Source organism: Dysidea avara, chromosome 8, assembly GCF_963678975.1.
Source record: "Dysidea avara chromosome 8, odDysAvar1.4, whole genome shotgun sequence".
In the NCBI taxonomy this organism is placed as follows: domain Eukaryota; kingdom Metazoa; phylum Porifera; class Demospongiae; order Dictyoceratida; family Dysideidae; genus Dysidea; species Dysidea avara.
In genome coordinates this window covers 6,878,348-6,901,154 of record NC_089279.1, presented here as the reverse complement: position 1 = coordinate 6,901,154, position 22,807 = coordinate 6,878,348, and the positions used below count along the sequence as shown (strand labels likewise).

At 38.8% G+C, this 22,807-nt stretch overlaps 5 protein-coding genes across 8 annotated transcripts in view; 3 read left to right on the top strand and 2 right to left on the bottom strand.

The window, feature by feature from the left end:
- Positions 1 to 13: 13 nt before the first annotated feature.
- On the top strand, positions 14 to 3,239 carry LOC136263343 (uncharacterized). 3 transcript variants are annotated; one of them, XM_066057862.1, is made up of 4 exons: positions 14 to 158; positions 208 to 345; positions 2,112 to 2,332; positions 2,444 to 3,239. In XM_066057862.1, the coding sequence occupies exons 2-4, from the start codon at positions 231 to 233 to the stop codon at positions 3,137 to 3,139; spliced, it is 1,032 nt and encodes a 343-aa protein (XP_065913934.1). In that variant the 5' UTR covers positions 14 to 158; positions 208 to 230; the 3' UTR covers positions 3,140 to 3,239. The 3 variants fall into 3 exon arrangements, with proteins under 3 accessions (XP_065913934.1, XP_065913935.1, XP_065913933.1); XM_066057863.1 differs by having other exon boundaries at positions 49 to 345; positions 2,444 to 2,749; positions 2,825 to 3,239; XM_066057861.1 differs by having other exon boundaries at positions 49 to 345.
- On the bottom strand, positions 3,114 to 3,822 carry LOC136263346 (guanine nucleotide exchange factor MSS4-like). The gene is made up of 2 exons (XM_066057870.1): positions 3,515 to 3,822; positions 3,114 to 3,468 (listed from the first exon to the last, which is right to left on the bottom strand). The coding sequence occupies exons 1-2, from the start codon at positions 3,749 to 3,751 to the stop codon at positions 3,220 to 3,222; spliced, it is 486 nt and encodes a 161-aa protein (XP_065913942.1). The 5' UTR covers positions 3,752 to 3,822; the 3' UTR covers positions 3,114 to 3,219.
- On the top strand, positions 3,793 to 4,492 carry LOC136263347 (GEL complex subunit OPTI-like). The gene is made up of 4 exons (XM_066057871.1): positions 3,793 to 3,933; positions 3,983 to 4,086; positions 4,136 to 4,265; positions 4,398 to 4,492. Exons 1-4 carry the CDS (start codon positions 3,844 to 3,846, stop codon positions 4,437 to 4,439), a joined length of 366 nt encoding a protein of 121 aa, XP_065913943.1. The 5' UTR covers positions 3,793 to 3,843; the 3' UTR covers positions 4,440 to 4,492.
- Positions 4,435 to 7,185, bottom strand: LOC136263335 (coiled-coil domain-containing protein 78-like). Its single transcript, XM_066057853.1, has one exon. The coding sequence runs from the start codon at positions 7,053 to 7,055 to the stop codon at positions 4,497 to 4,499; it is 2,559 nt and encodes an 852-aa protein (XP_065913925.1). The 5' UTR covers positions 7,056 to 7,185; the 3' UTR covers positions 4,435 to 4,496.
- Positions 7,186 to 7,521: 336 nt separating this feature from the next.
- Positions 7,522 to 22,807, top strand: part of LOC136263337 (DNA repair-scaffolding protein-like) — a 22,500-nt gene continuing 7,214 nt past the window's right edge. For both annotated transcript variants that reach the window (XR_010704568.1, XM_066057854.1), the window contains exons 1-14: positions 7,522 to 7,910; positions 8,893 to 9,155; positions 9,516 to 9,668; positions 10,331 to 10,428; positions 10,484 to 10,688; positions 10,738 to 10,877; positions 11,275 to 11,336; positions 19,468 to 19,595; positions 19,644 to 19,703; positions 20,254 to 20,316; positions 20,362 to 20,445; positions 20,590 to 20,670; positions 20,713 to 20,764; positions 21,839 to 21,905. Coding sequence is in view for 1 of the 2 variants with exons in the window: in XM_066057854.1 (XP_065913926.1) it covers positions 7,641 to 7,910; positions 8,893 to 9,155; positions 9,516 to 9,668; positions 10,331 to 10,428; positions 10,484 to 10,688; positions 10,738 to 10,877; positions 11,275 to 11,336; positions 19,468 to 19,595; positions 19,644 to 19,703; positions 20,254 to 20,316; positions 20,362 to 20,445; positions 20,590 to 20,670; positions 20,713 to 20,764; positions 21,839 to 21,905 (1,726 nt within the window). In the remaining variant the exon portion in view is untranslated. The remainder of the gene's footprint in view (positions 7,911 to 8,892; positions 9,156 to 9,515; positions 9,669 to 10,330; positions 10,429 to 10,483; positions 10,689 to 10,737; positions 10,878 to 11,274; positions 11,337 to 19,467; positions 19,596 to 19,643; positions 19,704 to 20,253; positions 20,317 to 20,361; positions 20,446 to 20,589; positions 20,671 to 20,712; positions 20,765 to 21,838; positions 21,906 to 22,807) is intronic.

The window sequence follows — 22,807 nt, the reverse complement described above, 5'->3', positions numbered from 1 at the left end:
CAAGCAATCACCTATGCCCCAGGCAGGTCCTGCTAATTAGCAATATAGAATCACGTGAAAGCTAATTTAGACAGGAATTGCGAGGCGACGGAGTGAGATGACAATAGGGATTTAACAATCACATGAGTGTGTATCTGAAACTAATGCGTTCACGAATAGTAAGCGAAGTTTCTAATTAATGCACAATGTTTACGGTGCTTCCTCCAGCTGATCCGGACAAGTGTCCAGAGATGGACTGGTCCTCCTGGCGTGATGCTAAGGTTGGTGAAGTAATGGCGGAAACGGCTGAAGCACTTGTGACAGAATTGCTTCTTTCTCGAAAAGTAGCACTTGACACTAACAGAAGTATGCAATCATGGTATTCTGTGTGCGTAGTAACAGCTAAAATGTCCGATCGTTTACTGGTGTGTATGTTCTATTAGAGTACTTCAGTCTGAGATTTCTTCATGGTCTCACATGCAAGAACAGCTCTAGCCTCGCGTAGCCAGACCGCTTTTTTTTCGTGTATTGGGTGGGGGAAAAGGGTCTGGTGCAACTCCAAAAGCTGTTTGCTTCTGAGCCGTCCCCAGACACTGGGGAGGCTAATTAAATAACATTGGCCACAAAGGAACTAGATGCCGGTGAGTCAGTAGGTAAACTCGAGATGGCTTCGATCTGTCTATCCTTTAAATGAATCTTAATTTGCTCCGATGTCTCTTTTATAGTGTCTTGAAAGTTCATCCTCATCGTGTAACAAGACTCACAACTGGAGCAGAAATGTATGAATATTTCATTGTTTTACTGGCGTAATCAGTGCCTCCTTTGTGGCCAATGTTATTCAATTAGTGTCTCCAGAGTCTGGGGATGGCTCAGAAGTAAACAGCTGTTGGAGTTGCACCAGACCCTTTTTCCCGGCCCCCACCCAATACACGAAAAAGAGCAGTCTGGCCACGCAAGACTAGAACAGCTCTGCCAACTACACTGACAGTAGTATCTATGGCTAAATGTATTGAGTTTAAATTAAAATCAAACAACCTGAAATACAGTTTATAAATGGGTGGTACATTATTATTATTATTATTATCAATTTACCAAAAAGGAAGGCATACACAAAAGGCAAAGCCTGTACAAGGTGTCCGCCTACAACAAACAAACATGCATATACATATACCTACAGTACACTACAAACTAAACAGTATACAACAAAACACAAAACAGTGATTAAGAAGTTACTTGACACATAAGTAATTATAAAGGTGATGCTGGAAAGACTTTCGATTACTGTCTTCAAGGATATGTAATGGCACAGTATTCCAGAAGAAAGTTGTGTTGACAAAAAAAGAATATCTCCTAGAATTAATGGTGGACTGTGGAGGGACTAGTGAAAGATGGTGACTTCTGGTAGATGCTATGGAATTAAATGAACAGTGACTATTAAATGTAATAGATGTTTGCTGGTGATATATGTCATTGAGGAAACTGACCGAAAGGAAACTTCGTCTTGACTGGAGAGAAGGAAGGTGAAGTTGGGAGCAACAATCATTCGAAGAAATGGTCCAAGAGCTGGTAGATGGACTCCAGCAACTCCCACAGATCCATCGAGCTGCCCGCTTTTGTAGGGACTCTAGTAGTTGGATATCTCCCAAATTATGGGGATTCCATACGACTGCAGCATACTCTAGCATTGGCCGGATGATAGCTTTGTATGCGGCACACTTAGCTGCACGGCTGCAACCAAACATTGATCTACGTAAATAGTTCAAAGACTTGATGCCCTTACTGACAACATGCCAAGAAGTGTAGTAAAGTTTTGCAAAATCTTTGTATATTGTGTTTTTAAAAATCCTTAACATATGCATAAAATGTTCCAATAAGTATGTGATTCTGGTGAATAAATGCATTGTGGTCTATGGCAAAAAGTGTGATCGCGTCATCACATGGATGGTAGAAGGACTTTTCAGAGCAATAAAATTCCTCTAGCTACCTGAAAAGTAATAATGTACATATGTTGAGTGAGCAACCCTGCCTGTAGCTCTAGTGGTGAGTTATTTGTCTTCAGCTGTGTTTGCTACACATATTATTCATGACAGTCGTGTGATATATTTTCGTCTTTGCTGTACTCTTCCCTGTAGCACAGGATGATGAAGCTTCTCTTGATCTCTATGCTCCCAAGTCTCTACACTGTGTCAGTCGGACGAGACGTGTCATGCAGACCCTGGGGGCAATTGTGATGTCAAGTGACCTAGAGAACTATTATCAGGCAGTATACCTACTGGAGTTTCTTCATGGTCTATACCCCAATGTCATCTCTGTACAACAATATAGTCAACTACTGGTCTATCTCAAGTCTCAGGTATGTTGTATTGTCCTGTCCTCCATAATGTTCATAATATTGACTTGCTATCCTAAGTGATGATGTATTTCTGAATAAGTAACTGGCAGGTAAAGTATGTCTATTTTTCAGGCGGTGATCTATGTAGCTTGTTGCTCTCCAGTCAGTGATAGGATACAGGCAGCTCACTGCCTCATCAGACAGTTATTTGATAACTATAGTTGCAGGTCTGGTGATCATTCTGACAAGATGGTTTTAGAAAATGCACACAAGCTTGGGTCTACTGAAGTAAAGAAAATCTTGTCCAATGGAAAGTTGTCTTTAGTTGGTCTATCAGTGCAACCATTAACAAGAGAACTGTATAAGAAAATGTGTTGGATATTGAAAGAGCTTTTGGGAGGTATTGACAGAAATTTGCCTTTGCCAACTGTAGTTCAGGTGTGTGGGTGTGTGTGCGTGTGCATACACGTGTTGTCTTGTGATTTCTGCTCACCATTTCTTCGACTTCAGCAGCTGATTGAAAAGAAAGGCAACAGCAGCACCCACATGACTGAAGTACCAGATGTTCAATGCTGCTCCCACAATGACGGGGACTGTCTACCATCATCTCACTCCCAGCTTGTAACAAGACGTTATCGGACACGTAGAAAAAGAAAAATTGTTCCACCAGATAGATTCTCATACGGTATAAGTACAATCACAAACAAGAGCATGAAAACTTCTGATGAAGCACAAGCAACAGATAGTGATTCAGTAGACACTGTAGTAGCTGAATCTGTTACTAGTAGTGTCATACCCAATGTCACTGCACTAGCAAATTTAAATTAACTTTGTACATAGAACAAATTGTGTAAAATATATTAATTTACATTGTAAATAGTAAAATACACATTGTGTTTATTGTCAAATTAATTTGCAGCATACTTGACTCGTCTTACTGCCACAAGAAATTCTTGAGGGTTTTGCAGGTCGTGTATTCCAAGTGGTCCCATTTCACAATCAGCACAAGTGAGGTACTTGGTGGATGTACCAACAGTATTTGAAAAGCCAACATTTTCAAATGTCATCATTTCATTAACCAACCAATAATCCTTTACAGTTTCACCATCCGGCTGGGTGCCTATAGCTTTCTTTTGAGATACTAGAGGCAAGAAAACCTGCACAAAACTTAAGTTTAAAGTATGTACGGTGTCTTTAAATTACCTCCTTTGCTATCAGAGTTGCTTTTCCAGCTCGAAGTATTTTGGAGCGACATTGCTGACAGGCTAAAATCATTGGGTTGGTTTGACCTTCTGCTACCTGCAGCTCTTCAAAGGTTTTGTACTCGTCTGTTTTACATTTCCCCTGGCTTCCTAGCCCCTCAAGAAGGGCAGCAGGCGGATGAGTGACTAACTGGCCTGTGGCTTCCTCCGTCTTGTCGTTCTGTGTACTATCTGCCATGTCATAAATTTAACTGAAATATTAGAATCTATCCCAACTAATGCGCACCACTAAATGTTGCTTGCTCTAATTGATGCTCACTCGAAGTCAAAATGCAGAAGAAAGTTAAAACAGCTCGGCCACCTTCGTTTATATCGATCGTGATTAAAGCCATCCGCCCTCGTCAAACGTGGGATGACAAGGTAGTATCGGTAATGCGATTATTGAGAAATTTAGAGTTGCTCATTTTAGGATCAGTTTATGGACGTTATACACTGGCTCAGACAACTACTAGCAGTAATCCTCGGCTTCGTATGGGGCGTACTTCCACTCCACGGTATTGTAGGATTACTTTTGTAAGTAATTAATCTTTGTGGCGCTAATTGCACGGGTCTTAAACTCCAGGTTTTTAGCTATTAATGGTGTTGGCATATACCTGTACGCTACTGTGTATCAAGCACAGGATGAAGAAGATTATGGAGGTGCATGGGATGTGTTCAAGGAAGGAATGTTAACTTCGTCAGCTTTCTTTGTGGTAAGCATTTATGTCTAGGTACTATAACGAGTGTATGAATAGCTGTGGCACCAGGTCTATTATTTAGGTACATACTGATGTACTTTAGTCATACACTAGCCCCTTATCCCATAATTTATCTTTCTTCTGTAGGTTAACTGGATTCTGTGGTACACTGCTTGTAACTATGGATAGAATAGGTATTGTAATTCATGTATTATTCTACAAAATGTATATACATAACTTTATTATTCACTTGTTTAATATCGTTCTCTCATTAAGAACCTTGGCGATATATTTCTGAAGTTCTTGTACTTGTGCCTCAGCGATGCTACATCTTGAAAGTAGTGATGCATTTTGTTGTTCCAGCTGTTGCAAGACCTGGTAATTTTCTTCTTGATGGCTTCTGTCAATGCTGTTAGCTAGCAATGGAGATTTTGTTACTAAAAGTTGTCCTTTTACCCTAACAAGTTGACGATATAGCTCAGTCAAATGGTGTTTAAAATTAGATGGTGATTCGTGGCTAATGTGACTTAGCTTTCTCAGAGCAGTGTCCAAAGAGCTGTTTATTTGATCAAGAGATCTTGTGGACGCCAGTACATCTGGTGTTTTGTTCAGGACAAGATTTGGTGGATGTAGCTCCATAGTGTTTGCACTGATGCCATTTCTTGTTAGTAATCTTTTAAGGGTGGCATTCTCTGTGGCCACCTGGTTGAGATAAGATAGCAAATCATTAAATTGTGTGTGTGCCTTCCTCAAAGATGTTTCTAGTTCACCTTCTCTGCTGTTATAAGATTCTGCCATGCTTTGTATCATTTCAGTGGCATAGGAGTTGAGCAAAGTGGCATTGTGTTGGTGGTAAGACACACTGGTTTGCTGTTGAATATGACTGGTGATGTCTTGAATGTAACGCTCTAGACGTGATCTGTACACCTCACTCAATTGTTTATGTTTCTGTTCAAGTATTTGATTTGTTTCCTGAAGTTTTTGGGTCAATTGACTATAAGTTTGCAACTGTTGTTCCATTCCAGGAGAAGGAATGATGACTGTTTTAGTCTCTGCCTGTGGTTTAGACTGAATATTTGCCAGTGCAGTCTCCAGCTGTTGGACTCTTTCTTTCAATGAGGTATTCTCATTTTCAAAATGAGCTCCATTTGTAGCTGTGTGATTACTAGCTTGATATCCAGAAGTGAAGCCATCAATTCTGGCCTTCAGTGCAGCACACTCCACTTTGTAGCTCTCAATTTCTCGTTCGAGAGCTTGTTTGGTTGTAATTAAGGAAACCATTTGCATTTTAAGCTCATCATTTTCACCTGTCTTATTATTTACTTCCTGGGACAAAACATCATGTTTTAGTTTAAGTTGAAGATAATCTTCAGTAGCCTTGTCTCTCTGCACCTGAAGTTTCTCTGTACGACCTACTACTGTATCACTCTCCAACCTCAATCGTGATAGATCGGACATCAACTCTGAATTTTGTTTCTCAAGCAACAGCAACTCCTGCGTCTTCTTGTGTATCTCATCTTCACTGTCAGTACCTTGTTGTATCACCTGCCTCTGTGTTGATAACAACTCTCGCTTCACTGTTAACAATTCTTCTTTACTCTGCAACAATTTCTTATCTAAACTAGCACGCTCGCTAACTGTGTGTCCCAACTTTGACTCCAATTCTTTAACTCTATTTTTCAGTGTACTGATCTCCCCCATCTGGTCTTCTGCTTTCTTGGCATAATTTTGAGCCTCGTCAAAAGTTTGGGTACTAGGTAAATCACTACCAGTTTTTCCTTGCTCTGCCCACTCTAACAATTTGTAGTACATTTTCAATAGCCCAACTGCAGCCTTGGTGTTAACTATTGGATAGTTTGTAATGTCTTGAAGGTTTCGAGCACACCTCAATAACAATTCCAGTTGGCCATCCTTTTTAATAAGTGGATTTAGTGTCACAAACACACAGCTGATGCAGTTGCCGCCAAGTGCCTCACGCAGAATTTGTGTCAATTTTGAGTCAACATAATTTGCATTCAATGGGTTGGAAATATCTGAGAGATCCATCACTAATTTTTTGAAGCTTCGTAATGGGCGTAACAGGCTTGGGTGACCACGACGGGTTAATGGCTGATCTGACAAACCATCAGAACATGGTAACTTGACAAATGTCAGCCGACTGGACAATTTCTTTATATTGTCTCGAGCAATTAGTGAGATGACGACTGTTGCATGAGGATTAGATGCATTGAATCCTCGGGAACTTGACGGGTCCAGTGTTCTATTTTCCCAGGCAGTCTTAAAAGCCTTCGTACACTTCTCAGCACTTTCAACAACCTGGGAGGTAAGCCCTTCAACAAATCCAGCAGTGTGGTCATACCTGTTAACTCTGACAGTATTGGACGAGGCAGCTAAGTTGAAATGATCGCTGTTGCTGTTTAGTAAATCCTTTAATGCATCTCCTAGCAGCTCATAAGCCTCAATCCTGATACCACGTGTGTTGCTTTGGAATATGTCATTCACAGCTAAAGGGAAAAATGCATTTCTTTCATTGACTGTACCAGCCAATGTGTAGGACTTCCCTGATCCACTCTCACCGAATACCAAGACGCACACATTGTAACCTGATAGGAACTGTCTTATAAGTGGCTGCACTGACTCGTGGTAAATGTTTACAGTGTTGTCCACCCCAGTATACACTTTGTAGAACTCGTACAGTTCCCCGTCACATCGTATTGAGCTTGAAGTTGTCTTAATGGAGTCTGCAGGCTCGCCAGAACGAGCAAGACAGACACGAGCATAAGCAACTACCTTGGATTCATTCATTAACAGTGTTCATCATCTAGCACCAAGGTGTCATTTTATTTCAACTATTTACACAATTACAGTCTAATTACACAAATCTATTCTAAATCCTTATTGGTACAGTCTTTGAAATGATTGGCTTGGGTCTGTTCTTGAAGATAATTTTCCTTTTCACAAGTGCCATTATTTCATAACTAGTGCAGTTCTCTACGTCTTCACCAAATAATGGCTGCTTTGTTATCTTCTTCATTACAGCCAGCGGTTTGTCCAGCTTGACACACGAGCCGGTTAACAAATGGTGACCAATTATGAGTTGCGGGCGGCCGCCAGCGTCAAAGTGAAGATCTCCTATCCAAAGATTTGCCAACGACACTCCATCTTTAGTTTCTAATATACCTTGGAGCTCCACTATACACCATTCCTCACATTGTTCGCTTAGTTGTATGAGTATTTGCATGGTCCTTCGTCTACCGCATTTTCGCGCTACTCTAGGTGTTTTCCCCACACTTAGTAATGCGTACTATTTAGAATAATCAGCTGTGTCCGTATTGTTTCCTTGGTCAGTACAATTAACGCCATGACATGGGTGCGAGTGGTTCAAAATGAATGCTAAGTAATTTAAGAGTTTTTAGCACAATGGAAGGAAGGAAGAAAGGAATTTCCGCCTTTGCACGTCAATCACTTCAGTCTGAACCTTGGCATAGCCGAAGGAGTTCTCGCAAAAGGCCACAGATAACATCATCTCTTCAACATGATGTTGACTCAATTTTAGACAGCAGTGACAGTTGCCATAGCGACAGCTCAGTTGGAGTCTCTAGGAAAAGGAAACGTCCCGCTGCCAACACTTCTCACCATCACGTGACTCCCTATGATAAGGTGAGTTCTAAGTGCAATATGTAGTAACAAAAATATGGTTGTTTAAGACAGAGATACACGTGGATACCAACTGGTCTCATGGCTGATAATGAATCTTTTAATAGTATATCAGCTGCCTGCCTTCGAAATTCCCCTCCTGGCTAACATTATTGCCATGTCTATATTATAGTTAGTTGTGTACACTTTCCAAAATGAAAATTAAGAAATACTTAGCAAAAAAAATCTATACAATTATAGCTTTGCAGTAATACTAAACATATAATTCTAGCATAAAAATTCATGACACAGTAACAGTTATAACACGCACAAAGTCAGATTCATGTAACTGGAGCTACAAGGAGGCTGCTAGTCTCTGGTGGTATTGAGGAGCTATCTAATTTGTATCTGTATATAGCATTCCATGCTTGTTCACAATGTCCCAGAACAACTTCCACACTTGTTCTGCTGTAAGCTCCCTGCTTTCTTGTCCCGATCCACTTGCTTCTTTGCCATAATCTTCGTCATCAGAAAAAACATCTCCTGATCCTGATCCACTCCCAGATCCATCATCAGTATCTATCTCCGGAAGATTGACATTTGTAAATGTCTTCGGTGGATAGTAGGGTGCGGCTGAGCACATCTGCAGAAGCATTGTAGCCAATACACTGAAGATAATAACAACTACAATTATCTTGTTTGCTGCCATCATTAAGTACTGCAGTCAGGACAAGCTCAGGATAGGCATAAAAGTTACTAGTAATATATCAGATGAAAGGTAGACTCAGCAATTTATATTCTGTGCTGAAGGTTTGAAGCCTCACAAGTACCCAGTAAGGTTCATTCGTCATCAGTCAACACACCAAAAGCATCATGGGATAGAGCTGTCTTGCTGTACAACTGATAAAGTTAATTGTTTCAGTTAATTACATGGTGTAATTGGGTATGTAGCTCTTCTGCTGCCAGAGAGCTGTGTTCCTAGTTATAAGCTATTGTCATTACACAGGTGTTGGCTGAGAGCATTGATCAGTTTGGATCATCATCAGAAGATGATATTGATCTTGATGATAATGTTGACCATACTGCTGATGATCAAGATCATCATGATTTTGATCTTGACCATGTTGATGGTCGTGATCAGCAGAGTCGTGTTGATGATTGTGACGATTCCATTGATGTGGATGCTAATGGTGTTAATAAAGGGACTGACTCAAAGGTTTTGTTGCAAGAAAGGGATGAAGATAGCCCAAGCATCAACAGTGTGGCCAGGTAAGCACTGCAATACTTAAGAAAATTCTATGTAACTGCTAGGGTTGTATTGGTATCAGATTGGTTGCTGTACGGTAACAAGTGCCTTATCAAAATGGTACAAGCACAAACACTTCCGGAGTGTAAGTGCTTACTTGAAAGCACATTCAAGCACTTCATATGATAAGTGATTTTAAGCACAAATGCTTTGCCTCATGTATGCAGTCCATATGTCACCACTTTTTTCCTTCAATGGGCTTCTATTTGCTTGTACATTATGTTGCCCCCAAGGAATCTGTCACTTAACTATCCAATAGATAATGAACAGGTGCTGATATCCCATGTTCTAAATGATTGGTGTACAATATTGTATTGTTTTAGCTCTCCTGATGTCTGTACTGCCAACCAAATAATGACCAGCGATTGGCTGAAAGGTGTTGTCATGGCTACACCAGAGAGCAAAAGCACAACGCCAGTGAAGGGGTCGTCAAGTGGGTGTAGTAAAGTTGCTAGGCGGAGAGTGTCATTTGTAAGGTACGTAGGAGATAAAAAGCATTATATCATACCTCCTATTTATATTGCATCCATACCTTTCTACACAAGTTCCTTTTTGCACAAAAGATTTTTCTAAGTCGTGTACAAAGGAAAAATCCAGCATTTAGGGTGCAGTTTTACCAAGGCTACATGCCAGACGATCGCCAACTCTATTGTAGCTGTTTTATGGATTTATTATGATCTTCAGTAATGGTTTTGTAATTGCGGCATGATGCAACAAAGTGCGGTAAAATTTTATAAGTATGTGGACTTGGATTTGGGTGTAATTGAGTAATTGCTAACATATGTTGTCACTTTGGTGTACGTTTGTGGTGTGTGTGTGTGTGTGTGTGTGTGTGTGTGTGTTTGTGTGTGTGTGTTTGTGTCCTCATCACAAAGTTTGTCCATCGTTGTCCAAACTTTCTTGGCCTTACCTGTATTAAATAGATGAATTAGTGGATTACTTTATGAAACCCTTAAATGGGCAATGTAATGCTGGCTTGTGTAGAGAGGTACACACGTAGCTACTAGGTGAAGACTCCGTTCTATATGAATTTGTACACCGTATGTTGTGTATGGATATTGTTTCCATGTGTATGTTAGTGTGCATTTGCATATAATTATGCTATACAAATTATCTGTCTACATCTCTGTGGCTTCAGATGTGGCCTAGCCGAGCAACTAGATCGCCTGTTGTCACAGCAACGCTCTGAGAAGACACTCTGGTATCACCAAGTGTTTCGACAACATGATCACCAAGGTGATGAACACCACCATAAAGCTATTATGGCCTGTAAATTTGTGTTTTTCTGTAGCTGTTCCTGCAGGTTCCCTTGGGGTGAAGTTGATCAGTTTGATGGCTAGTTACTCTGTGTTTATTGCTCAAGCTCATGTGATCCAGGAGTCGGGCTGTAGCACACGCCCACACAATGGTGAAGTGATCACTATATTGTTTGATGCTGAAACTGTCAAAGTGTTGAAGTTGCAGTCTAGAAGTTGTGTGTTTGTATGTCCCCCTTGGTATGTAGCTGTGTGCGTGTGTGTGAGATGACTATAATCTTATACGTAGGCAGAGTATCACAATTCAGGGGTCCCATCTGGTCCTACTCTCAACCCATTTCTGTATGCCATTCACTGATGATGCTGGCACCTACACTGACTATCTGTTGGATGATGTTACATCTGTTGCCATCACCATTGGCCAGCCAGGTATATTGGCTGTGAATATTGAAAGAATGATGTCGTTTGTGAATAGTATTTGCTCTTTGATCATTTTATCTAAGAAGCTGTTTGTTTGAAATTTGGTTAGCAGTGAGCTACAACATAGGATAATATTTGGGGCTTTGTGTTAGTTACAAATTTTAATATATAAAGCCTCAAAGCACTTCTATGTGTGTTTGTACAGGAGAAAAAAAGGTTTCTTGTCCACACACACAAAGGAAATATTTTCTGCTGTATATCCGTATGTATGTATGTATCGGTGAATGTTCCCTCCCTACATTCAAAAGTTGTGTATAGCTGCTAGCTATGCTACTGAACATCATGCAGTGATTGATGATGAAACAATGATTGTTGTGTCACATACACTCTTGTGTTTTTATTGCAGACAATAAAGATGTGTCATTTTTGGAGCAGTTGTCACCTAACATTAATGCCAGCTTTTATCAGGTAGTCTGTCAGTGTGTTTGTCTATACCTTGATATGCTGTATAGCTGTTATCTTTGGAAGAAATATACATTGGAATATTTCTGTAAGAGTACCAGGACACATTTTGGAAGTACATAAATTTCTTGGGACCAAATTTTGTCCTTGAGATTCATTCTAGAGAATCCTTTTCATAAAGGTTCCATTGTATTATAAAAATTTTTCACAAAAGGGATTGTGAGGGTTGAACTAATACCTGTTAGAACTCCCAATGTGTAAAAAATGGCCTACATAATAATGTCATGATAAATGTACACTGGAATTTCTGAGATTTCATTTTTATGGGGACTGTGGCAACAGTCTAGCTCATCTAATACATTCAAACAGTTCTACAAATTTTCTACAAATTATTTTCTTTACAAAAGGGATTGTGAGGGTTGAACTAATACCTGTTAGAACTCCCAATGTGTAAAAAATGACCCACGTAATAATGTCATGATAAATGTACACTGGAATTTCTGAGATTTCATTTTTATGGGGACTGTGGCAACAGTCTAGCTCATCTAATACATTCAAACAGTTCTACAAATTTTCTACAAATCATTTTCTTTACAAAAGGGATTGTGAGGGTTGAACTAATACCTGTTAGAACTCCCAATGTGTAAAAAATGACCCACGTAATAATGTCATGATAAATGTACACTGGAATTTCTGAGATTTCGTTTTTGTGGGGACTGTGGCAACAGTCTAGCTCATCTAATACATTCAAACAGTTCTACAAATTTTCTACAAATTCTTTTCTTTGTATTTGAACCACTAGGCTAGCAATCCTAGTCCTACATGTGATGTCAAGTAGACAGTTCATGTCTCATGACTGGCATACATGTACACTAAAAATAGAACTAGTGCATTATTCTATCTAGCTGTCTGTCTGTCTGTGTTCCTTTGATTGATACCAGATTACAGATTAATCACCATCCACCTTGCACCAATGAATTTATTTTTAGCACATCCCATATGCAGTCCATCTAGCCAAAAAGCCACCATTATTGCAAGTTTACCTAATGTGTTTTTTGAGAACAGCTACTTGTACTTGGTGGGATTTCCATTGCAGTCACATGTTATAGTTGAAGCACCGATGCACATGTGTACAGAAAATACAGTACAAGGAGGCATGTTGGCATGTAATACATCACGAGGTGAAGCTATGTGCTGTATTAACCTCATAACACCCCTGAGTGCTGTATTTATGTACACACAAACATGGACAGTGGAAGAAAGTGACATGTGCTTCTAGAGCAAGAAGGAGGTAGATCAAAGAGCAACAGTGAGGCTTCTCTGTTTGGATGGTGTACATTTACAGGCCAAACAGCGCAAACTCACGAATGAAAGCTCCCAGCAAGAGCTCTGCGGAAATGAGCACAAACACAACATTGTGAATGCAGGTTCATAGGAACAGTCAGAGCAGAGGTGAAAGAGACCAGAATACAGCTTTGACAGGCAAAGGAAACCTTCTAGAAATGATAGCTGTGAGGTAAGGGAACTGGAACTAGTCAAACTACATATGCTGGAACATCTAAGGAATCCCAGCTACAAAGGAGCTATTTGCTGTTCAGTTTGCATGAGAGCAGCAGATGGTGTATTCCACTAGTTAATGTGCAAACAGTACAGTAGTACTATTTAAGTAGGGGTGCCCCAAAATGATGTGTACCGCCTAAAATGCAGCCTTTAAAAACCATCTTATGCAATGAAAATCACCTTACAGAGTATTATTAGTCCATCTAACATCAAATAACAAGAAAACACTTACAGGAGACCGGATATAGAATTACTGAAACTCGAATTTTCGTCTGCTTGCCTGTCTGCCTGCCTACATCGCAAGGCAATGAAGCAGCGCACAGCCACCGTTTATACCAGTGGGATGTGTCTTTTGGGTTCTGATGAGTGTGTGCCCTCTGTGCCTTGTTGTACCTTTTATCTTCAATCTTGCTTTTTCATGCAATAGAACCATATAAATTTTCCCTCTTTGAGCAGCATATTTAGGCATTGCAAACTTATTAAGTGCTTACGCTCTGTAGATACTTCACGATAGTTCAATACCACGCCTATTAATGCGATCTTGGTTGATTAAGAATGATAGAGCACTGAGACCACACCTCTTACCAATCTATTTATTCAATCATCCTGTTATTATTATTATTATTAGTCTAGCTGTATTCATAATGCTGACACAATGAAAATATGAAATAGTGACACACACCCTGGTAGGTGAAAAGCTGACTTGAAAAACTTGTCTCCTAATACAGCAGTCACTCTGAGTCACACTTGTATAGCTGTATGCTATAACAACCAAACTAACTACATGTGGTTTATTGATTTAAAAATGAAGTTGGGATCCAAGTGATAAAAGGTAGTGAAACAAGAGATGAATAATGGTATTACAGCATAGCTTGATGGGAAATCCCTACTTTGGCATTGAACAAAATTATTGTTACAACATGCCGATGTAGGGACTTCCCACAGAGCTATGCTGTAATACCATCATTCACCTCTTGTTTCACTACTTTTATCGCTTGGTTCTTCACTTCATTTTTAAACCAATAATTTTTGCACAGCCTTCACAGTGTCTGGCGAAGCATCACATGAGCTGGATCACGTGATCTTAACAAGTACTCGAGTATAAATTTTATTATCCAAGCACCAAAATCCTTAATGAGTGAACAAGTATTTGTATTGTTTGTTTCAGCCCTAATATATAGAAACACAGCATTGATTGGTGCCACAGTTTGTCAGCTAGCAGGTTTGCAGACATGAACAGTATCTCAGCAAGGGTGTATATATGGTGCTTATATGGATAAACGCAAACATGTGGGACACGCAAACACTTTGGAATACACTTCGTAATAAGGCCAGTGGCCACATTTTATGGTATAATACTAATGCAACATTTCCTCACCAATGTCCGAGTGGGCAGTAATTTACTGTGTAGTTTGTGTGACATGTTTACAATTATTGAATGCTTTAGTACTGCCGTACATAGCTACTGTACATACACTTTGCTTGCCATGATCAAATGACTGTTGTATTAGAGTATCTTGCCCTATATGCTAGCTGCTATATAACTATATCATTTATTCCACTGGTTGCACATATGCCTATATGTACGTACCTTTCATGAGATATCTTTACTAGCCGCCATGTATATCACAGGAGTCCTGGCCAACATACAATCAACTTACGTAGCTAAAAAGTTGAATGCGTAGATAAATCAGCCATCATGTTTATTGTGATGTTTATCATCTAGCTCACCTGTTATCATACAGTTTGCTAGAAGCTGTATATTGGAAGTTTGTACTTTCTCACAAAGAAAAATTACAACCAGAAACCAGCTTCACATAATTACCTTCATGGCACCTTATAGTAAGTAGAGCGGCATAGTACACATTCTGTGAACTTTTTGATACAATTATGAAACTTTCCACATAAATAGTAATCCTTGTGACATTTATTTTTTAATCTAGAGCCACTGCATATTTGGCCTTAGGCAAACTTTATAGCCATTTTTGCATTGAAAATTTAGCATTTTTGTCTTTATCTCCCTGAAGCATTATTTTACACTGTTAAAACACAGTTTCAAATTAAAGGTGTTGATCTAAGAAACAATACAACTGTTGTTTGAAGTGAATAGCTCATTCCACCACAAAGTTATGATTACTTTAAGTAGTGGTAAAAATTGTTGTCCTTAGGGTGTAAATTACCTGATGGACATGGAAATTCACAGCTAATATAAAGTATCATAACTTTGGGATGAAATCACCTATTGACTTCAAATAAAAATCAGTCAGCAAGACCTTTAATTTGTAACCATGTTTAAACAGTGTAAAATAATGCCTCAAGGAGATAAAGACAAAAATGATGAATTCAATGGCTGTAAAGGTCACCAGAGGTCAAATTTGTGATGGATCTATATCAAAAAATAATTATCACAAGGAGTACTGTTTGTGTGGAAAATTTCATAATTGTATCACAAAGTGCACGAAATGCCCTTTTTTTTTTCGTGCTATGCCGCTCCACTATTAGCAGTATTGGCTAGGTATAACCAAGCCCAAAAGTAGTCTTGTGCCCAGCCAGGCTCACACTAGTGCACAACCACTGTCTAGTGACAATGCTCAAGTTTCTTGGGCCCGGAAGTGCTATCCAGCCAAAATATTGGCTGGCCAATCAGAATCGAGGAGTTGCATAATCGCTTAAAAACAGTGAAAAACTATTCAAAAATGGCTAGGAATAAAGTAAAACTCAGAAAAGGGCGATTTTCTAGACGCGATCTCTTATTAGTAGATGAGGTAGAGGATAGTATTTCATTACTGGTGAAACATCGCGTCACCTCTCTTCGGTTTTATAAGGTGAGATCGAAAAACACAACTTGACAACAAACTTCTTGATCAACGTAGGTGAATACTTCTAATAAAATGGCTTTAAATAATCTGCTTTTTCATCAACTTCCAATACATTCATGTGATTATGCAACTCCTCGATTCTGATTAGCCAGCCAATATTTCAGCTGGATAGCACTTCCGGGCCCAAGAAACTCGAGCATTGTTACCAGACAATGTTTGTGCATTAGCGCGAGCCTGGCTGGACACGAGACTAGCCCAAAAGTACCTTCATTATGACCTGAAATGCTTCTAATAGATTGGTACAAACTTTAAAATAATAATTTAGCTACTGCCTGACTGACTGCTGACTGACTGACAAGTGTAACTGCTACAGACTTGATTTTTCACTATTCAGCCCGACAGGTACCTTTTGACATACTGCTGTATGTGTAATGCATACGTTACCTTTGTCCTCTTTGTGTCCCAAATCTCTTCGTGGACAGCTCAAGGTATAAAAGATGTAAAAGAAATAAAGTGTGTTGGAATTTTAAATTAGGGATCATAGAAAAGAAAATAATGAAACAAGGGAGGTTGCCTACACCTGAAAATATACTAATTGACATTTAATTCAGTCATGGGTATAGAGATTAAAATATCCACTAGTGTATCTTCAGGTGTAGGTGACCTCCCTTGTTTCACTACTTTTATTGATCCCTAATCAAACTATTCCTAGTTTTTCTTGCACTCTTGTCCATTAGAACTTAGTCTACTAGACACCATGTAAACGAGCTAAATATGCCCTGATTATTAAGATGTACTGATATTCCTGCTCAGCCTACAAGCATGTTTTATGTGTTGATGTTGTTTGATATGGTGTGAATCCTTTAGGGTCACCCATGGGTCAAGCTTTATTACTGAGGTGACTATATTAACGTAAGCCTTGAACGTGGCCATAAAAGTACACAAGTGGCCTTGTTATTGAGGTTTTTCAACAAGCCAACAGTTAATTCAGTGCTTATGTTTGAACCATATAGTAGTAGTAGTAGTAGTAGTAACGCTTAGTAGTAGGAATCTCAAAGGTTTGTTATTTCCCACCAACAACTAGAAACCTAATCTTGTTCCCAGACCGCTTTTTCCCTTTTGTGTTTAGGTCAGCAGCATGCGTAAGGAACAAGAAAATATGTTTTCCATGGCTTGTTTGTAACTGAGATTTAGAATAAAATGGCTATTTGAGACTTGGAATTACAATAGACCTTCTTTCCCACCCAAATACGAAAGGGGGAAAAGCAGTCTGGTCACAAGACTAGCATCTGTCACAACTTGGCAGTTGGTTGAACCCCCAAAAGTGCCTCATACAATGACTTTCTAATATCACTGACTTTGCCATGGTAAAATTTTTGGGGGTGGTATATTTAGTGGAGTGGTGGAAGCAGTGGAATTGACGGAAACACCAGAGTCATCATTTACAGATTATGGACAGCCTTAGAACACCCATCACCAGTTAGCTGCTCACTGTTACATCTATAAATACAGCTACATAGAGCTCACCATGATTGAAGTGCATGGTCTTTGTAGTGCCGATTTTCTGTCTTCTTACAGCTTAACATCATCTGTGATAATCAATTCTTAGAGTTCATATGGTCATATCTCAAACCTCATCGATCGTCAACACTCATATTTTGAAGTACATGTTACTAGAAGTGCCTTCAAGGGAAGCGCTTATAATTGAAAATCTGTAAATACCACCCTGAGAAAATAGAGTATGGCCACCTGAGACTAAGCCTGACCATTTAACACCAATTGTTCTGCAATTCAAACCGTGGTAATCAGTTGCATAAGTTAAAGAACATTCTAGAATGCTCTTATCATGTGTTTGGTACCTATATAGCTATAAGGCACTTCTTGTAACATGCGCTTAAAAATACGGTGTGTTAATTGGGAGGTGATGATCAATAAATTATTAAATCAATTGATGAGGCTCAAGATAAGACTACAGTCTAAGAATTGATTGCAAGAAGAAAATTGGCACTACAAAGACCATGCACTTCAATCGTGGTGAGTTCTATGTACAGTGTAGCTGTATTTATATATGTAACAGTGAGTAGCTAACTGGTAGTGGATGTTCTAAGGCTGTCAATAATCTGTAAACGACAATTCTGCTGTTTCCGCCATTCCACTATATATACCATCCCAAATTTTTGTGTCCCACAAAGTATTTTGGTATGTGTTCAATCTCCCACAATAATTTTAGGTGATATTTTATTATGAGGCAAGATTTAATGTCTTGCCAACTCTTAAAGTGAAATGGGAACAAGACACTCCCCATCTCTTACTGTTACATATATAAATACAGCTACACTGTACATAGAACTCACCACGATTGAAGTGCATGGTCTTTGTAGTGCCAATTTTCTTCTTGCAATCAATTCTTAGACTGTAGTCTTATCTTGAGCCTCATCAATTGATTTAATAATTTATTGATCATCACCTCCCAATTAACACACCGTATTTTTAAGCGCATGTTACAAGAAGTGCCTTATAGCTATATAGGTACCAAACACATGATAAGAGCATTCTAGAATGTTCTTTAACTTATGCAACTGATTACCACGGTTTGAATTGCAGAACCATTGGTGTCTTATTATACAGGCTAGCTTACTAAACATTTAAAGTTTAAACACCAAAACTGTTTTTGAAATGCTTTGATATAAGCAAGAGCAAGTGAGTTATGCCCAAATGTAGAGGTGGGCGATAGCAAAAATTTCACATGACGATCGATAGTAATGAAAATGTCACGATAACGATATTTAGACTCTATTTAAGCTGTTTTGGGTGGGTAATAAATCTCATATACTCCACCTTGTTTTCTAATATACTCCATGCCTTCAGGCACAATATAACATATGCTCAAAATCTAGGTTTATCCGATCGCTATGCATTGTTCACGTGCAGTAATTTAACGAGCGACTATTATTTTGTCACGTGAGGACGCATAGTTGCCATGGCGCTAGTATCATTGCAAGAAAACCAGCCGCTTTTGCCAAGCCTACAGCAGAAACAGCCGTGGATGAGGTAAGTAATCTGAGTGTAATGTGAAATAGAGTCTAAAGCAGTTATACGGGCACAATGTGGAGTCTATGAAATTTATAAACCCTCAGGCCCTTAGTAGTGCCCTCGCTTCGCTCGTGCGCTACAGCCCGGGCCTTCGGGTTTATAAATTTCATAGACTCCACATTGTGCCCGTATAACTATTATGTATCACGGTAGTATCTAAATGACAGATCAGTAGTTAGCTGCTTGTACAATTGAGAATTTTGTGAACAAACTTGCTAATTTATACATTGCTTACACCTAATCATTGCTCCTTTCTTGTGAAAATACAAGAATATGGTTCATGAATAGAACTACTTAGTAGTCATTTAGAACCATCACGATAGTGTAGAGACTAAATATCACGATACAATTTGAAAATTTATATCTCGATACTTGATATTTTTTTACTAGCGCCCAGCTCTACCCAAATGTTTCAAATTATGATACAAAAAAATACTTGTTTGCTTATTGCGAAAATATTTGTTTGCTTCTAAATAAATATTTATAAATAACCAAAAGTTCTTTATGAAGTGAAAAACCAAAATTTCAATTATCAAGGTGTCAGGTTAGTTTACACACTAAAACCTCGTTTGTGTTACTACAAATAATCAAGATTTTATTTTTTGCATTATGCATGGTCCTTTAGTAGTGATTGTTTTATTAGAGTACATTGTCATTTTTTGCAGCATGAACAGCAGCAAGAGAATAAGGATTCCCCTAAGGAGCCTGAAGATGGGACAAATAAAAACAAATCATTTTCAGTGTTAGAAGCCATAGAGCAGGCACAATATGGCCGTTTTGCATTAACAGCCAAGTGAGTAGCCAATCAGGCTCCTTATCAGTACTGTCAGTGTTATCTTAGGGTATGGAGGGTTTTTTGCCGCAAGACTTCATATCGAGTGGCAAAGCAGTTCTCCAGCAGGTGTGTTAAGTGTTTATCATGTAGTGTGTGTATCGTTTACCATAAATGATTATATATATATATAGTAGTCTTATCCCAGACCACTGGTGCCCAGACCACTGGTGCCGGCACCAATAGGAACACTTGGCTGTAATGTGAAGCCTTATAACAAATATATGACATCATATATTATCTCCTTTACTGGTTAACAGTTTGTTTACAACAGCATTGCATGTGCTCTATCATCAAGGGCATTGAACTCACACACCATAATTGCTTGATGACAAAAAAGAGACAGATTGAGTTCTAGTTGCATGAAATATATAGAATATCTGAAAGTCAGAGGTATTCTTGAGTCTGATTTATGACCATAATTTTGTTCATTCATGGCCAAACTTTTGTATTGTATGGCACCAGTTAGTCTGGAGCAAGACTAAACCTTTTGACAAGTTTGACAAATTACTGTTTGTTTGCAACCAGAAGGGAATGTTAGTTTTGTTCTTATCAATATTTATGAGATAATGTTTCACTGTTTGTATAGTGTACCAATCACACGCTCACATTACTGTAGTTCACTAACACAAGACCTCATACAGTCAGCTAGGAACTACCACCAAGATGGCTCCAGCATCAGGTGAGCTCATATGATCACTGATGATGTAATGTGATGTCACTACAGGTGGGTCATCCTTGTGAAGGATGGTGAGGGTGTGTGGTCAGAAATATTGGCAGACAGTGAACAGGTCACCTGCAGTGAAGAATGGTGAGCAAACTGCAGACCTGGAATTCAGGATAACATGATAATGAGGACAGTATTGGTTGGTCCCAAAGCATTCAGGCTGTACCATAGACATACATTATCCATGGGACTTTCCCTCTTGTTTAATTGTGTTCCCTTTGGTTACAGGAAGCAGCTGGTATCTGGTGGTGAAGGGTGTACACATCGGTTCACTGACCTACGAGTGGTCGCCAGGACTACTAAGATAACGTATGTTAACAGCACCTGGTGTTAACTCTAACATTTCAATAGCAACCCAGAAACTTTCTCACTCATTTCATCTTTACAAGAAATGGCTGAAAAGGTTAGAAAATGTCTGTAGACACTTGACACACGAGTGTAATGTATTGTACAAGGAACAGGACCACAGTCCTGTATGGATATAATTATAATGTGGTCTCACAATGATGCCCCTATGTGACATGGTCACTATAATGAGGTGGGGAGTCATGAAGTACACATTGTGTTTAGGACCTACTTGACATGGTCACTATGGTGAGGTGGTCTCGTCAGCCATTTACTGAACTACTACTCTATCATAACTAACAACTTACCAGTCAACAGTTTGGTAATTAATCATTGACATAAAATGAAAATTTGTTTATGTATTCACAACTCAATTGTAATTGAGCAATCAGAGCAAATCATTGACTTTCCAGGAATATCTACTCTCAATACATATCCATAATAAGACATGTATAAATAACAATTAGATGATATGGTTATAGGCAGTTCTGGCTGGCTTGTTAAAAACAATGAGACAGTACTCGCACTGCAAGCTTTCCTCATGGGATGTACGTGACTTTTAACACCAAATCCACTGGATTTCTGGATTACTCAATGTATGCAATGTAGCATATATTTTTTGCTACAAATATTTTTAGTTTCCGACAGACATTCCATGTGTAGATAAGAAGGATAAGATAGATATTGGATGTCTTTCCTAGAAGATCTTATCTTTGTTACAGTTCTTAGATGTACTACCTACTCTCTGTCACTGGCTATGTGAACAATGCATACCAGCTACAGCTGTTTCATGAATGCTAGACATATATGGCATGGATTTTATATTTACACCACCAGAAAGAATTATGTGATATGATATTCTGTGACTACTTTATTTGTATGATAGGATTGTTCCTTATTTAGTAAGCATTTTATCACCTTCAATTTTGGTCTCATTGCTACCAAAGAAAGATCACGTAGCGACATTCTAATTGTGGTAGGTATGGCAATTCAGGTAACCACACACATGTGTAGAAGATCGCCTACACGTTCAGTTTTAAAAACAAAATAATTCTAAATTTGTTAGACTATGTAGTGCTCAATGGAACGCAAACATAACTTTTTGTTTGATATTCACATTGTTTCATTACAGCCCACTGGAGTGACATTCTGCTATCAGTTGTTTACTACTGGGAATGTGCAACAATTGGAATGTACTGGTAAGAGGCCTAGTAGTCGACGGTTTCACACATGGTCACTGAGTGCCTAATAGATTCCAATGAACCTCTCTTAGCTTGGTATTAGTACTTCATAAAAGCTCCAGGTATCACTGTATGTAGAGGTAAAACTTCAAAGATAAACTGGCTAAGATACTCAATTCCTTGGAAAATATAATTTTATTAAAATGGAAAACCATCACAACTGAATACAACAACACACACCATATTTGTACTACAACAAGAAGCCATAAGATAAGTACTTGTTTTTTTCAAATTTGTGGATGCATGCACACTAATGTACACCACCCAGCTTATTCATGAGATATTCAGTATATGCGGCAGATGTGGCTACTCAGCTCTAGCCACATATCTCTGTTGTCTAAAATCTATTTCATGATTACCGTAGTTACCATTGTAAATCCCTTCAAGGATCTATCTATCTATTATTGGGTACTATATATGTTGTACTAAAATATGCGAAAACAAAACCTAATAAATGGTCTGCCTTACACTGCCTGAGGAGTAAATAGACTAAAAATGTTCAACAAAATCACCACGTATTTCCCATGTATATGTACGTACGTACGTACGTACATACATACATACATACATACATCTTAAATGATTTCTGGTAGGTATCTTGTGATGTGGATCAGCTTCACGTGGCTGACTAAATAAGACGGTATGAAAATAGACACAAAGTATTTATTTAACATCCTCTCTAAAAACACTGCAGTTTGTACTAACACTACTACTATGCAAAATAGAGGCTGTCCTCTTTCTATGGTGAATTGTATTGGTACACTAGACCTGTTTGTGGCTGGAAACTCTGTACTGTAAGGTTTGAGCAATTCAAGAGGCTTGTCAAAGTTAGATGACAAAGGTTCTCATTGACAAACTGG

Excerpts from the sequence above, each read along its gene's own strand:
- LOC136263346 (XM_066057870.1), bottom strand. The coding sequence starts at position 3,751 with ATGGCAGATAGTACACAGAACGACAAGACGGAGGAAGCCACAGGCCAG. Across the intron at positions 3,469-3,514 it reads CAACTCTGATAGCAAAGGAG|GTTTTCTTGCCTCTAGTATC; the intron begins GTAATTTAAAGA and ends AGTTTTGTGCAG.
- LOC136263347 (XM_066057871.1), top strand. The coding sequence starts at position 3,844 with ATGCAGAAGAAAGTTAAAACAGCTCGGCCACCTTCGTTTATATCGATC. Across the intron at positions 3,934-3,982 it reads GTCAAACGTGGGATGACAAG|GATCAGTTTATGGACGTTAT; the intron begins GTAGTATCGGTA and ends TGCTCATTTTAG. Across the intron at positions 4,087-4,135 it reads GGTATTGTAGGATTACTTTT|GTTTTTAGCTATTAATGGTG; the intron begins GTAAGTAATTAA and ends CTTAAACTCCAG.
- LOC136263343 (XM_066057861.1), top strand. The coding sequence starts at position 186 with ATGTTTACGGTGCTTCCTCCAGCTGATCCGGACAAGTGTCCAGAGATG. Across the intron at positions 346-2,111 it reads AGCACTTGACACTAACAGAA|CACAGGATGATGAAGCTTCT; the intron begins GTATGCAATCAT and ends TCTTCCCTGTAG. Across the intron at positions 2,333-2,443 it reads TGGTCTATCTCAAGTCTCAG|GCGGTGATCTATGTAGCTTG; the intron begins GTATGTTGTATT and ends TCTATTTTTCAG.
- LOC136263335 (XM_066057853.1), bottom strand. The coding sequence starts at position 7,055 with ATGAATGAATCCAAGGTAGTTGCTTATGCTCGTGTCTGTCTTGCTCGT.